This window comes from Serinus canaria, chromosome 8, assembly GCF_022539315.1.
Source record: "Serinus canaria isolate serCan28SL12 chromosome 8, serCan2020, whole genome shotgun sequence".
Classification (NCBI taxonomy): Eukaryota; Metazoa; Chordata; class Aves; order Passeriformes; family Fringillidae; genus Serinus; species Serinus canaria.
In genome coordinates this window covers 27,047,912-27,061,949 of record NC_066322.1, presented here as the reverse complement: position 1 = coordinate 27,061,949, position 14,038 = coordinate 27,047,912, and the positions used below count along the sequence as shown (strand labels likewise).

The 14,038-nt window shown below is 55.2% G+C and overlaps 2 protein-coding genes across 4 annotated transcripts in view; one reads left to right on the top strand and one right to left on the bottom strand.

The window, feature by feature from the left end:
* Positions 1 to 7,552, top strand: part of ABL2 (ABL proto-oncogene 2, non-receptor tyrosine kinase) — a 45,702-nt gene extending 38,150 nt beyond the window's left edge. For all 3 annotated transcript variants that reach the window (XM_050977238.1, XM_018911982.3, XM_009088404.4), the window contains exon 11: positions 121 to 7,552. In XM_050977238.1, the coding sequence (XP_050833195.1) occupies positions 121 to 1,808 (1,688 nt within the window). In that variant the 3' untranslated portion in view covers positions 1,809 to 7,552. The remainder of the gene's footprint in view (positions 1 to 120) is intronic.
* On the bottom strand, positions 6,467 to 13,530 carry TOR3A (torsin family 3 member A). The gene is made up of 6 exons (XM_009088817.4): positions 13,169 to 13,530; positions 12,697 to 12,810; positions 11,799 to 12,064; positions 11,080 to 11,255; positions 9,063 to 9,187; positions 6,467 to 8,634 (listed from the first exon to the last, which is right to left on the bottom strand). The coding sequence occupies exons 1-6, from the start codon at positions 13,467 to 13,469 to the stop codon at positions 8,384 to 8,386; spliced, it is 1,233 nt and encodes a 410-aa protein (XP_009087065.2). The 5' UTR covers positions 13,470 to 13,530; the 3' UTR covers positions 6,467 to 8,383.
* Positions 13,531 to 14,038: the final 508 nt, after the last annotated feature.

Below are 14,038 nucleotides of genomic sequence, written 5' to 3'. Positions count from 1 at the left end.
TCACTCTATCTCTGCAGCACCTGGGCAGGTAAATACACCAGGCCTATAAAACCCAGTGCAGGACAGGGAGGTGGAAATAGAAATGGATTGTCCACATTGACACCTGTCTCTCCTGCCCAGGTTTCATCAGAAGCACACAGCCAGCAGGTGGGTCCCCTGCGCTGCCCCGCAAGCAGAGGGACAAGTCCCCCAGCAGCCTCCTGGAGGATGCCAAAGAGACCACGTTCACCAGGGACAGGAAAGGGGGCTTCTTCAGCTCCTTCATGAAGAAGAGGAATGCTCCCACGCCTCCCAAGCGCAGCAGCTCCTTCCGGGAGATGGAGAACCAGCCCCATAAGAAATATGAGCTGACGGGTAACTTTTCCTCTGTCGCTTCCTTGCAGCAGGTGGACGGGTTCTCCTTTGCTCCCGTGCAGCAGGACACGAGCCTGGCACCCCCCAAGTGCTATGGAGGGGGCTTTGTGCAGAGGACCTTCTACAGCGAGGAGGGCACTGGGTCCAGCAGTGCTGGGGGTGTGAGCACTGGTGGAGGGTGGTCGGGCATCACTGGCTTCTTCACGCCACGCTTGATTAAAAAGACGCTAGGTTTACGAGCGGGAAAACCCACTGGCAACGAAGAAGCTTCAAAGCCTTTTCCAAGGTCAAACTCTACATCTTCCATGTCCTCAGGGCTTCCAGAGCAGGATAGGATGGCAATGACCCTTCCCAGAAATTCCCAGAGGTCAAAAATTCAGCTAGAACGGACTGTGTCCACCTCCTCCCAGCCCGATGAGAGCACAGATAGGGCCAGTGACCTGATTCCCAAAAGGTTTGAAGAAGGCCCTGCTTTGACCAGAGAGAGACCAAAAGCAAAACTCTTGCCAAGGGGTGCCACAGCGCTCCCTTTTCGAACTCCCTCCGCGTCAGAAGAAAAGGAGGGTCCAGGGCTAGTGGCAGCTCCTAAGGGCAAGGAAAAAAACAGTGGCCCACGACAAGGGGCCCTTGAGGATGGCGAGAGGCCGGGGTGGTCATCTCCGGTTAAGGCTGCAGCAATACTTCCAACCACTCATAACCACAAAGTGCCAGTCCTAATCTCACCCACTCTAAAACACACTCCAGCAGACGTGCAGCTCATTGGCACAGACTCTCAGGGTAATAAATTTAAGCTCTTATCTGAGCATCAGGTCACTTCTTCCGGCGACAGGGACCGGCCCAGACGGGTAAAACCAAAGTGTGCTCCACCTCCACCACCGGTGATGCGGCTCCTCCAGCAGCCAGCTGCCTGCTCGGACGCAGCAGAAGAGCTGAGCAGCGCGGCGGGAGCGCAGCACGGACTGGAATCCAACGAAGGGAGTAAGAAGGCAGCAGCACCTGTTGGTGGAAAATCCGGGAGGCCCGTGATGCCTCCGCCCCAAGTGCCTCTGTCATCGTCTTCCACCTCCCCAGTGAAAATGGCCAACGGCACGGCTGGCGCCAAGGTAGCGCTGAGAAAGACCAAACAGGCGGCTGAGAAAATCCCCGCAGACAAGATCAGCAAGGAGGCGCTGCTGGAGTGCGCCGATCTCCTGTCCAGCGCCATCGCCGAGCCCACGCCCAACAGCCAGCTGGTGGACACGGGGCACCAGCTGCTGGATTACTGCTCAGGCTACGTGGACTGCATCCCCCACACGCGCAACAAATTCGCCTTCCGGGAAGCCGTGAGCAAACTGGAACTCAGCCTGCAGGAGCTGCAGGTGTCCTCGACAGCTGCTGGCGTCCATGGGGCGAACCCCGTCCTTAATAACTTATTGTCATGTGTCCAAGAAATCAGTGATGTGGTGCAAAGGTAGCTACTGTCAATCTGGGTAAGAGAAACACACATGGGGAGGGCGGGACTGTTTTTCTGTACTGATGCTTTCAAAAGGAAAGACTGATACTTGAGTATGTGAAGTACCTCAGATCACTGAGTTCTCCTCACGTTTACAGGTTCATCTCAAAAAATTGGGGATGGAGAGGGTAGATTAAAGCTGTAAGGGGCAGAACATCAAGGATCTGTCCCTACCTAGTCAGGCTGATCTGCTTGATATGACAAGGGAAAGAAAGTTCCTTCTCCTCCCCTGGAGAGGCAGGAGAACCAAGGGCAGGTTCTCCCTCTGGGCAGGACGGTGGTGACAGCCGGAGCCCTGGGCTGGCTACAGCTGCCTGGCTGCACAGATCCCACCCTGCTGCACTCACCTGTGCTTTGCTGTCCTGACAAGGCCAAGGAAAGGCACTGGGGCTCTGCTGGTACCAAGGGCAGAGCAGCCGGAGCAGCTCCAGAGGGGGGTCATGTACAGCTGGGGGAAAGGTCTAATGCACTGACAGTATTCAGAGCTGCTGGAGGTGGATGCACTGGTCTGGATGGCTTAATTTCCACAGCACTGTTTCTGCTGTAATGAGAACTACAAGATTGGTTAATGTATGAAACTGTCCCTTTTCCCTCCTGTCCACCTCATCCACCATGTTCTCATCATCATTGTATTGGAAGTGTCAGGGATGCTGGGCAGACTTACCACTGGAATTCCCTCTTCCCACCACACAGCCTTCACTCAGCTGATTTCTAGTGGTCTAGCACAGGTGCTGCTTGATGGTCATTTTTGAGTAGTTTGGGGCTCTTGCACAACTTGCCAGTGTTGTTGTTGGGGTGGGTGGGTGGGTTCTTCCTTTTCTTTAAGCTCTAGATTGTTTTTAACTTGTCACCACGTTTTACCCCCCAGTTCAGTGTGATCACCGTGAGGACCCGTGGTAGGTAAGGCAGAGCCTCTGCCTCCCTGGCTGTTCTCCACATTCCTTTGGCAGTCACAGCACTGCAGGGCCAGCTGGAGAACCAGAAAGTACAGCCCAGCCTGCCCACCACATGTCCTTACTGCTGCAGGATTCCCTGGACCTGTCCCTTACCCTTCACATTGCCAGATTCCTGGGATTTGTTCTACTGTTTACCTGTCTCACAGGCTTCCAGCTTCACTGCATCCCAAGGTGATAAAGTATGGCAGCACACAGGAAACACCACAGGCATCTCCATGGATTTCTTCCCATATTTTAAAGGCTAGACCAGAATCCTACACTGTGGTGTAGGGAATGTGCACATAACCTGTGCACTGCTGTGCCTGAGGCATGGCAACAAAAGCTGTGGCTCTGCCTTGAAGGGCTCCCAGTGAGTCTCTGATGCCTTCTAACAACCCCAGAATGAGAGCAGCTGAGTGGTTGGCATTGTCATCCTTGGTCCTGGTGCTGTTTGTTGTGGCCTCAAAAAGCTGGTCTGTGTCTATGCCCAACTCCCCAAGGTGTAAATGTACTGGCAAGTAGGAAGAGCTCAGTTGCTGGTTTGTGAGAGGAAAGGAAACAGGCCTGAAACCCGGCTCCAGATACACCTTACCTGCATGCTGCTGCTCACTTCACACTGCTGGTGATGAGGACCTTGCTTGCTTTCCACCTTAAGCCTTTATTTTTTTTTCACTAAAACACTTTCTAAACTTGTTTTTCAAGGGTGGCTGTGCTGCTTTTAGTCTGAGCATTTAGAGTGGAGCTGTGGCACAGGTGTGACTTTAGAAGATGGGCACTTTGTTTCTGTCTAGAAGCACATGGTGGTGCTTGGGAGCAGGCCCAGGAAGTGAAGTGCTGGGGTGGGAAAGAACCAAGCAACCCCTTGTGCTGGCAAGTCCTGATCCCCTGCAGCCCTGGGGCTGTCCCAGGGCTCTTCCACAGGCAGAGTACCAACCCCTTATCTCCTAGACTTTGCTGAGGGCTTTTGTGGTTTACCTTATCTCTTTCAGTCATCTCTGTGGAAGGTGTGCATCCAAACTGACGGCCTTTGGAAAGGTGACCTGCAAAGGGAAGGTGGCTTGTGGCATTGCTTCACATGGCCTGTCAAACAATCAGAAGGATTTAGAAGGTGGGGGGCTCTCTTCTTGGGGGCAGAAGGGCAGATCTTGCTTAGCATGGCAGACCATGACATGGTTCCATGATTGTACTGCTGCTCAGCCTGGGACAAATGGGCTGGAACTGAAGGGATTCCAGTGGAAAGGAATTTTAACCAGAACATTTTAAAGTTTAACCCAATTCTGATGAACATTTTGAAATAAGCCTTTTTTTTTTTTTTTCCTAAATGCCAGTCTTCCAGAAAAGCTACAGCAAAAGTGGTAGAATAGCAATATGGAATTTCTCACTACTAGAACTCCCCTCTTGCAGCCGTCTCTTAAGAAAGCAGCTGTGTCCCAATGGACACTGTGGGCCATCCCCACTTCCTTTCAGGTGCCCCATTTTCTCCTTGCCCCTGCAGCAGAGATGGGCAGTGGGACAGGCCAGCATCCAACTGCTTTTCCAGAGTCACAGAATGGCTGAGGTTGGAGGGAACTCTGGAGGTCACCTGGTCCAAACACTCTTCCCAAGCAGGGCCACCAAGAGTCACCTGTGAGGACAATGTCCAGGCAGCTTTTGGGCATCTCCAAGCACGGAGACTCTACAACCCCTGTGCCCAACACAGGAGCCCCTTTAGTGCAGACCCCTCCTCTGGGTCAAAAAAATCGAAGGCTGGTGGAATTTGGGGATTGTCACTCTCATGGGAAGTGTTTTCCCTGCCCTTACCTATCATCTAACATCAGGTAGGCAGATTGTGGCAGAGGTGGTGCTGACTTGTCAGGTTTTTTTTCCCCCTAAATTGAAGGCCATGGAATTGGTGGGACTTCTGCTGCCCTAGAGTGTTTTATTCCCAAACTGCAATGCTCCCCTGCCCTCTGGCAGGATAGCAAAAGGAATCTGGGAAAGCTGGTTCTGCTGTAAATTACCATCCACTTGTGTTTCCTTCCACTGCTGCTTCTAAAACTTCTACCATTCCCTCTCCCTTTAGCTAGGTCTGCCTTTCTCTTCAGCCTTAAAGTTCTCCACTGTGGCCAGTTCTCTGTTTTCAGCCTGGCACCAGATGTGCAAAGGAACAAATGGGGGTGCTGATACCCCTTTATTTGTCCCAGCGAAGAGCACTTCATGCTCCATGGTTTGGGGCAGGGGACAAGGCAGAAGGCCTGTTGCTTCTTCTCCTCAGCACTGTCAGACAGCTGTGGGGCACAGCTGGAGCTGGGCTGGCTCTCTTGCACTGCTGTGGGCCAGAATTTAAGGCAGTTGTCTTTGCCATGGGGAAGGCACCTGTGGGCCTGGTACTGCCAAGCACAAAGCACAGAGTCAGCTCAGGGGGGCACTTTCTCTTCCTACCACTGTGGGAATTAGCTGACTCACAGGTGCAATTCTCTCTTCTTCCTGCACTGCACACCCTTCTTAACCCCAAAGTGCTGCACTTGGTTTAGTCATGTTCTTCATTAGTGGGGGCAGGGCTGAAGCTGAGCTAGGAGTCTGGGTCTTGGGACTGCACCAGATTCAGCCAGTGGGAAAAGGGGAATTGAAGGGAGCAGCGTGGCTGATGCAGAACACAGCAGGGAGAGAGGAGAGGCTGTGCTTGTCTTTCTCAGGACTTTCTCCTGGGTGCCACTGGCCTTGTGTCTGTGAGACACCGCCAAACACGAGGGCTGACATCTGTCAGGGTTCTTTGGAGGAGCTGTGGGGCACAGGGAGCCAAACCCCACAGTGGAGCCAGAGCAGCCCCTTGCCACCAGGCAGAGGTGTGGGTGGGTCACACTGCAGCCGCAGAGCAATCCCAGCCCTCGTGTCCTACCTTTCCCTGAGGCAGGCTTGTCCTCCAGGGCATCCACAGGCATCCGTGACTCCACAGGATGGTGGTCCCAAAGCCATCAGGCTGCTGCCTTCTCTGGGACACGCTCAGCTCAGCCCTGCTGCCTTCTCTGGGACACACTCAGCTCAGCCCTGCTGCTCACCAGGAGCAAGCAGGGAGACTTAAAGGGAACTGCAGCATGTGTGGAGGCTGCTGGGGTGGTGCTGCACATCCCTGGAGTGTGGAACAAAGCCCTCAGCCCATTCTCTGGGACACTGACTTGTTTCTCCCAGCTCCAGGCTAAGCAATGTCTGTACCAAAGGAGGTCGTTCTTCCCCATGTGTCTGTTGTGCACGGGAGGTGGAGCCTGCTCGGCTCACATGGCACTGTGTGTATTGGTAGTGAACTTGTTGAGGGCAGGAATGGATTGAAATGAATCACGTTAATCACCAATCACTCTTAGCAGTGTTGTCAACTGTTTTTGTTTTTTAATTGTTATTGTAATATATTTTGGTTGTTTTTCTAATTTAATTCTCTCACTATCGTCTGACTGTGAACTGCGAACAGTGTTAAACTTGATGTAAATAAGGCCCTTGGAAGGGCCTCTTTGCCTGTCGTTCCACAAAGTTTTGCCAATTTGCATTTTGTTTTAAATAAAGGTTGCAATATTTTATTGGCAAAAACCACTTGAGTAGATGCTGGGGCATTTTTCCCCTTTAATGAATATTTGAAACTGCTCAGTCCTAACCAGAAGCCCTTTCATTTGGGTAGAAAATTGTTAAAAAAGAGAGACAGTTTAATTCTACCACGTTGCAAGAAAAGCAGTATCTTTATTTATGTGGTATCTATTTATAACCAAACTGTTGCCTCTGGCGTGGTAAGAGAGCAACTGTTGCTGCTGTGAGGCAGATCAGAGCTCACCCAGGTGTGACACACACACTGGTGACCCAGCAGAGTGCAGCTCTGGCCTCGCCCTCGTCAATGTCACCAGCACCTCCCTCAGCAGCCACAGCCAGAGCTGCTCCATGCCCACCTCAAACCAGTCCCCCTGCCACCCCAGCCTGTGGCAGCCTAACCCAGCTGAACACTTCTTGACATTCAGGAAAAATCCTGGGTTATCCTGACTTGCACACACAACCTTTACTCCACTAACCTTCAGTACACAGCTTGCTAAACTTCCTTCCCAGGTGACCAAACACAACCCAGGCTGTGTCCTGTGAGGCAGCAGCCTCTCTGCCCCAGCTGAGTGGAACCATCACTCCAATGGTTCCCAGGTTTCTGACACCTGGGATTAACCATAAACCAAGTTTCAGAAATGCCTGATCACCCCTGCTGGCACAGCCCCAGGCTCCATTCCACACAGCTAGGTTAAGGCACCTGCACTGGCTGAGCAGTGGGAGAGCAGCTGGCTTATCTCTGACTGGGACTGTGACACCTCCTCAGGTAACAGAGCCAGTGTGCCCGAGGGAAGCAGGGACTCAAAGTCTGCAGGGCCCGGACGAGTCTGTCTGGTCAGTCTTCCCCAGAGGTCACACTGCTCATCACTGGCACCACAAAATGGGTCAGAGCTTAAAATAGACCAAAGGTCCCCCGTGGGGGTGGCTGGGAAGCCAAACCCTGTCCTTGGCAGGGGCTGTTTCACTCCTCGCCAGCACAGCCCTGTTGGAAGGGAGTTTTGACCCAGAGGTCACAGAGCGATTCCCGTAACACTGATGAAATGTTTTGGAGCTGCTGCAACACACTTATCACCTGGCCAGTACCCAGACAGCAAACAGCCCCTTGTAGTAGTAATAATAATAATAATAATAATAATGCTGATGCCAGCCAAAAAGCCACAGCATGAAATGTACTGAAGACAAAAAAAAAAAAAAAAAAAAAAAAAAAGGAAGGAAAAACCCAAGTTTTTACTGCATCCATGAAAACTGACATTCAGCTGCAGCCTGATGCTTCAGCCACCATCCTCCTCACCTGCCCTTTGTCCTTGGGCAGAAGAGTTCTCTCCCCGTTTTGGTTTTGCAGTGAAGGAAACAGGCTCTGCACCAACCTGCTTAGTAGAATAATTGCAACAGAAGTTCCCCTCACTGTGGCAGCTGCTTCCATACAACGGAAGACTCCAGTGAGAGGTGGACACTCCAAGGTGAGAGCTATGGATTTGGCATCTCCAGAGGAGATTATTCAGTCCTTTTTTCCCTGCACACACTACAATCCTGGCACATGTGTCCCTGAGCAGCAGACACCTTAGAAAGGCATGAGAGCAACAGAGGGAAAAAAACTCTACTCCAGCAAAGCAGTTCTGTGTGATGCTGTAAAATGACAGAGAAAATTGGGGACAGGGATGTGGCTTTCACCACACAATCTCAACAGGACCAGCCTGTCCAAGGCCTCCCTTCACCACACAGCAACAAACCAAGGACTTGGGCATTCCCACTCCCTACTCACATGGAACAGCATCTGTCAGCAGAACCATATCACCCCTCCAGCTAAAAGAAGGGACTTAGAACACCAGACAGGCTCCAAAAGCAGCCAAGCACAGGCTGTCCTCACATCCCAGGAGTAAGGGATGCACCTCCTTCCCTGCAACGGCTCTGGGGGGCTTAAGTCTCTGTTAAGTCCCTGTGCAAGTGCCTGGCTGGGTCATCTGCCTCTGACCCTGTGCAAAGAGTGCAGCGCCGGGAGTGCAGAACCACCTTCAGCACAAGAACCTCAGCAGTCTGGTCCCCCTGGTGTTCAAGGAAGGAAATAATTGATGCGCTGGGGGACGGATTTGCAGCCCTGTGCAGAGAACAGCTTCTCCTCTTTAGGGACAAACACCATCATCTGGGCCACCTGGTCGAGTGTTGCCTCGGTGTAGGGAAGGCCTCGGGCCAGGAAGGCGTCCCGTGCACAGAGCTTCACGTGCTGATACTCCAGAGGCAGGAACGGCACCACGAAATCGATCAGGTTCTCTCTGAGGAGCTGGCTGTGGGCATAACCGTTCTCTGGAGCAGAGCACAAGACAAGGCAAACTCAGAAGCTTCACCTGAGAGCATCAACCCTCTGCGAGGCCAGGCTTGGCTCCGAGGGACTCATCCAGTGGGACCCACTTGTGGAGAGCTGCTCAGCACTCTGAGCACAGAGCATCTCTATGAGTCACACCAAGAGATGCCTGGAGCCCCAGAGAAGCCTCAGCACTGCCCTGTGAAGTTGAGCTGCCTCTTGCCCCCAGCCCTTTTCAGGGCTGAAGGGGGCCTGAAGGCCTCTTGGCTCACAGGGACCAAGGATGGGGCTCTCATTGTCAACAACCCCTGGAGCGAGGGTCTGTTCCCCCAAGCACAGCCCTGTGGATGGCACACATTGGATGGGACACTGCAGAGGGGCAGCCTTGCAGCAGCCTGCCCACAGCCCCCCCAGCAAGCCCAGCTCTTACCTGCAGCCTCCTGCAGCTCCAGCCGCAGCCGCTGCTCCAGCAGCTCCAAGGGGATCTCCTCCCGTGCCCGGCCAGCTCGCCAGAAGTCCAGGGCCACCTCATTAATGGTATTGCCACCAAGATTGCTGGGGACAAAGAGGGAAGTCACTCAAGATCTCCCCCAGAGCTGAAATGCTGAGAGCTGCCAGCACCTTCCCTGCAGACAGGCCCCAGCAGTTCTGTTGGCAACAGAGGATTTGCTGTCTAGGATCAGCACATGGAGAGCCAGCCTTCTTCCCAAAGAGCCCCTTTCCACAGGCATCCATGCAGCTGTCTGCCATCCTGCCAGGGGCAGCAGAATTCTCCATCTCCCTCAGTCCCCTGTCCTGGCTTGGGAAGCCATCAACCTTGCAGGTGACACTTGGCTCCACATCAAACGCTGAACAAGCCACCACAAAGTCCAGGTTAAAGGGCAGAGCACGTGGCAGGAGTCCCACTGGAAGTAAAGGTCCAGGGCAGGGATTCAAGTGGCAGCTCAGGACTTGGCAAAGCATCCTCTGCCCATGGGACAAACACAACACAGCTCCCACCTAAGGGCTCCTCTGGACACCCATGGGGGCAGCTCTGTGGTGGGGTTTGAAAGGTCCTGCAGCTCTTCAGGGGCCCAGGACAGCCCTTCACCCTGGAAAGCAGATCCAGGAAAGGTATCCCCCTCCCCAAGTGCTTGTGAGGGGCTTGTCCCCAAATGCACCAGTGGACTGGGAACCAGTGGATGCAGAGCTTGTGTGGGTGGGAGGGCAGAGGAGGCACACATCTTGCACCCCATCCTCATGTCAGAGACTCTGGACCCCAAACTGAAGGCAGGGAAAATTAAAAAGGCACCACTGTTTCCCACCATGCCCCCACCCACTGTCAGGGAGAAAACAGCTTGTGCTGATCCTGCTCCCAACCCAAAGAGCCCCTTTTGGCTGGACAGGCAGCCAGCCCCACCCCATCTGTAGCACCCTGCCAGTGTCCACAGGAGCCCTGGGGCAGAGCCATCCCTCCTAAAGCAGGTCAGTGTCACACTGCCCCCAGGAGTGATGAAACCCCTGGGGTGACACACTGCTGCAGTTCAAGGCACCCTGCTCCCCTCTGCTTGCTGACAGTGTCTATTCCTGACCTTCATGGCTGCCAAGCAGGACACCAGGCCAGCACTGTGCAGCGGGCAGCACGTCCACCCTGTGCTGAGCAATAGGGCAGGACCTGCCCCTTCCACCACAGCCCCTTCCACACAGGTGGGACCAGAGTGAGGGGAGTTCACAGGCACTGGGGACACACACAGGTCCTCCACAGGCAGGGAAACCTCTCTGAGAGAAGCACCAAGCTTGGAGGTTGGAACCGTTGCCTGGATGGTGGGAGGCGGAGGAAGAATGCACTAGGAACAGTTCATGCCAGAGCCAAGCCCAAGGCTGCAATTCCCAAACTGAAGGGGGCCCAAGATGCTGATCTCTCACTCTTTAGGGGCACTTCAGTCAGGTGCCTGCCTCACATCCTGGTTCTGAGATGTCCCATTTCTCCCTCCAGCTGCATTCCACACAGAGTCAGTGCTGGGGTGCACACGTGCCCGACTCCTGGGAAAGGAATCAACTAAACCAGGCTGTGCTGATGCCAGGATCAGCCTCACAGCACCTCAGTCTGCAGGCACATCCAGGCAGTGGGAACTCCCCAGCTCCTAAAAATGCATGGGAACTTCCCACCAAGACCTTCAGCCCCAGCTCTGCTCCCTGGAGTGTGACATCTGGGCAAGGTGACACTATTTTAATCGACTGTGCTTCCTTGCTTCCAAATCTAGACTCGGGCTCAGGTGTCCCAACTCAGCTGGACCTCATCTCCTCTTGCAGATATTCCCAGGGAGGATGCCCAGCATCCATAGGTAAAACTGAACATGGAGGCAACCACCACGAGGAAACGAGGCACCTGTGCACCCCACTGCTGCCTCAGCCCCTTGTACCACACCTCTGGGGACAAACACCATTGCTTGGTGACTAGAAATCACCTGAGGAAGAGGAAGATGGATCTCTGCTGATCTGCCTGGCCCTCGCTGCTGTGCTGAGCCATGAAGGGTTTGATGGCATCCAGGAGGTTGGAGTGCAGCTTCTCGGCCTCGTCGAAGATGAGCAGGGCCTGCCTGCAGCGCTGCAGGGTCTCGCTGATCTGCTTCTGCAGCTGGGCCTGCACAGCAGGGAGGGGAGTCAGGAGCCCCTGGCATCACCCTGCCAAGCACCACAGCTGCTCCATGCCCTCCCACCCAGCAGGACAGGGCAGAGAACAGGAAGAGCAAAGGCAGGAAAACGAGTGAGGTGAGATACAATAGTTTAATAAGTGAAGGAAAGAGGAAAGAAAGACATCAAGTGGTGCAAAGGCAGCTGCCCACCCTGCCACAAACAGACTGATGCCCAGCCTGTCTCTGAGCAATGGCTTCCTGCCCCTGAACCCCCTCCCTGCAGCTCCTGAGCATGGCAGTAAGTGACATGGAATATCCCTCTGGCACTAGGACTCAGCTCTTTGGCATGTCCCAAACTTCTAGTACTCAGCTCAGGGGCTGAGTGGGAGAGGGGGGAAGCCCTGGGGCTGTGCAGGCACTGCTCAGCAGTAACCAGCCAGTGCTGTGGGACCCAGTTTCCCTCACAAACCCAAGGCACAGCCCCACAGGGGCTGCTGGGAAGGACAGGAACTCCACCCCAGCCCACAGGACCATCTGTTGTTGGCTCTCACCTTGTAGGAGTCCACGTAGTTGTGGTGTGGGAAGTGGAGCAGGGAGACGAACAGCCTGACACAGTCACTCCTCAGCCCGTCCCGGTACAGGTGAGTGGCCACCATCCGAGCCACAAAGTTCTTCCCCGTGCCAGACCAGCCATGGAAGGACAGAACCAGAGCCTTGGGGGGCCGTGGGCTCTGCAGGAACCCCTGCACCGCCCGCACCACCACGGCCTTGGCCAGGTGCTGCCCATGGAGATGCCCATTGAGGTCTGCCTCCAGCCCTGCACACAGAGAGCACAAGCTCAGCTCCACCTGCCAGCACAGCTACTGCAGGTGGGAGAAAGAGGAGAAAACTTGGCAGGGCTGCCTGACCAAGAGGACTGTGAAGTGGCATTAAAGCCACAGGCTGCCTGTGCCCTGCCTACATCAGCCTCTGGCCCAAAAGGACACAAATCTTCCACTGACCCCTTTTTTCCTTTAGGAAAAGGCAGGGACGCTTGGCAGCTGCAGAGAGCACCGATGCCCCAAGGCCCTCCCAAGCTCCCAGGGCAGGGTTTGCACACCAGCAGTCTCAGGGACAGCAAGACACCCACTCATGGCTTACACACAGGTCTCAGTGTGCCCTCCCAACCTAGGGCAGGGTCCTGGGCCAGTTTGGATCCCACTGCATGTGCCTGGAAACTACAGGATGCAGGCAGGGCTCATGGCAAGCTGGAGCAGATATGCTGTGCAGTAAGGAACAAACTCTCTTCGGTCTCAGAACTTCAAATGGGACACAGAACTGAGCTCAGCCTCTCACCCTACCACAGCTCAGCACCCCACTCAGAAAAGCCCTTTACTAACATCACTTTCTAGAATACACTTTAACAGGAAAAAAGCCTCAAAACAAGCCACAAAGCAGCACAGCCCCTACCTGTGATGTTGTTGATGATCCTGCAGTCTCCTGTCTCACAGCACTTGCCGAAGCTGCAGTACCAGGCAGAGAGGATCTCCAGGTATTCCTGGCCCACCAGAGGGAAGCCCCAGCCTGGAAACGGAAGGAGAATGAGCAGAGAGGTTCCAGGAAAGGTTTTTTTTACATTTTGAGTAGCCACTCAGCTGAGCCCTGTTACGGCAATTCTGTCCCAGGTGCACGGACTCAGACCTGTCCCTGCGGGCAGCCCTGGCTGTGGGGAGGAACACTGAGCTCGGAATTTGCAGCAGCTCGAGATGGCTCCGAGTGCCCAAGAAGTGCAAGAGCCTCATCCCGGGGTGTGCCAAGGAGGGAGATGCCCGGGGCAGCCACCTCGGGAAGGAAGGGCAGCGCCACAGCAGCCGGGGCCACAGCAGTGTCCGGACCTGCTGCTCCTTCCTGGGCACGGGAGAGAGCAGAGCAAGGCGCTTACCTGGGATGGGGCTGGCCTCTCGTTCTCCTTGCTGCTTCTCCTCCTCCTCGCAGCCCTCCGGCCACACCTTGCACGCCAGGTACTGCCAGTACCGCTTGGAAAGAGCTCCCAAATGCTTCTTCACGGCGTCGTACCTCACCCTGCCCCACGGTCCCCCCTCCGGGACGGCTCCCTGCTCCTCCGCCCAGGGCGCCCGGGGCGCTGGCCTTGTCCCGGGGCTGCCCGAGCCGCCCAGGAGCAGCAGCAGCACCAGCACAAAGCAGCCGAGCCCGCGGGGGGCCGGGAGTCTGGCCGGGCCCATGGCAGCGATGCGGGATCGGGAATGGAGCGGGCCCGGCCCGGCCCCGCTGGGCCCCGGCCCGAGCCGATCTCACTCCCTGAGGCGTTGCTGGGCAGCAGCCGCGGGCGGTGCCGGCCCCGGTCAGACGTGGCTTCCCTGTTGCCGTCGCAGCCACGGGGACGCGACAAAAGCCAAGGCCGGGGCCAGCGGAGGCTGCGGCCCCGCCCCGGGCCCGGCCAGCCCGGGCTGGGAGGGGAAGGGCTGGAGAGAGGCCCGGGGAGGCTCCCGGCCACCGCCTCCCACAGGGCTGCGGCACCGGCAGCGAGCGCCTGGGGAAGGAAACAATCTGGATTTTAAATAGCCCAGCGGCTCGGCTGAGATTTTGCGGCCGCAGACACAAGAGCAAATGGCAGCTGTTCCTCAGTGTCCTTTCAAAGGGGACACAAATATAAGAGATAAGGAAATAAAAACAAGGGAGCAGCGGGGGAGCAGCACGGCTGTCCAGGCTGCGTTTGCTGCCTGCTGTCCTGATATCCCAACTGAGCCCAAGGCCAAAATGCTTTGGAAATGGAAAGGATATCAAGGTTATC

Excerpts from the sequence above, each read along its gene's own strand:
- TOR3A (XM_009088817.4), bottom strand. The coding sequence starts at position 13,469 with ATGGGCCCGGCCAGACTCCCGGCCCCCCGCGGGCTCGGCTGCTTTGTG. Across the intron at positions 12,811-13,168 it reads AGAGGCCAGCCCCATCCCAG|GCTGGGGCTTCCCTCTGGTG; the intron begins GTAAGCGCCTTG and ends TTCCGTTTCCAG. Across the intron at positions 11,256-11,798 it reads ACTACGTGGACTCCTACAAG|GCCCAGCTGCAGAAGCAGAT; the intron begins GTGAGAGCCAAC and ends CCTGCTGTGCAG.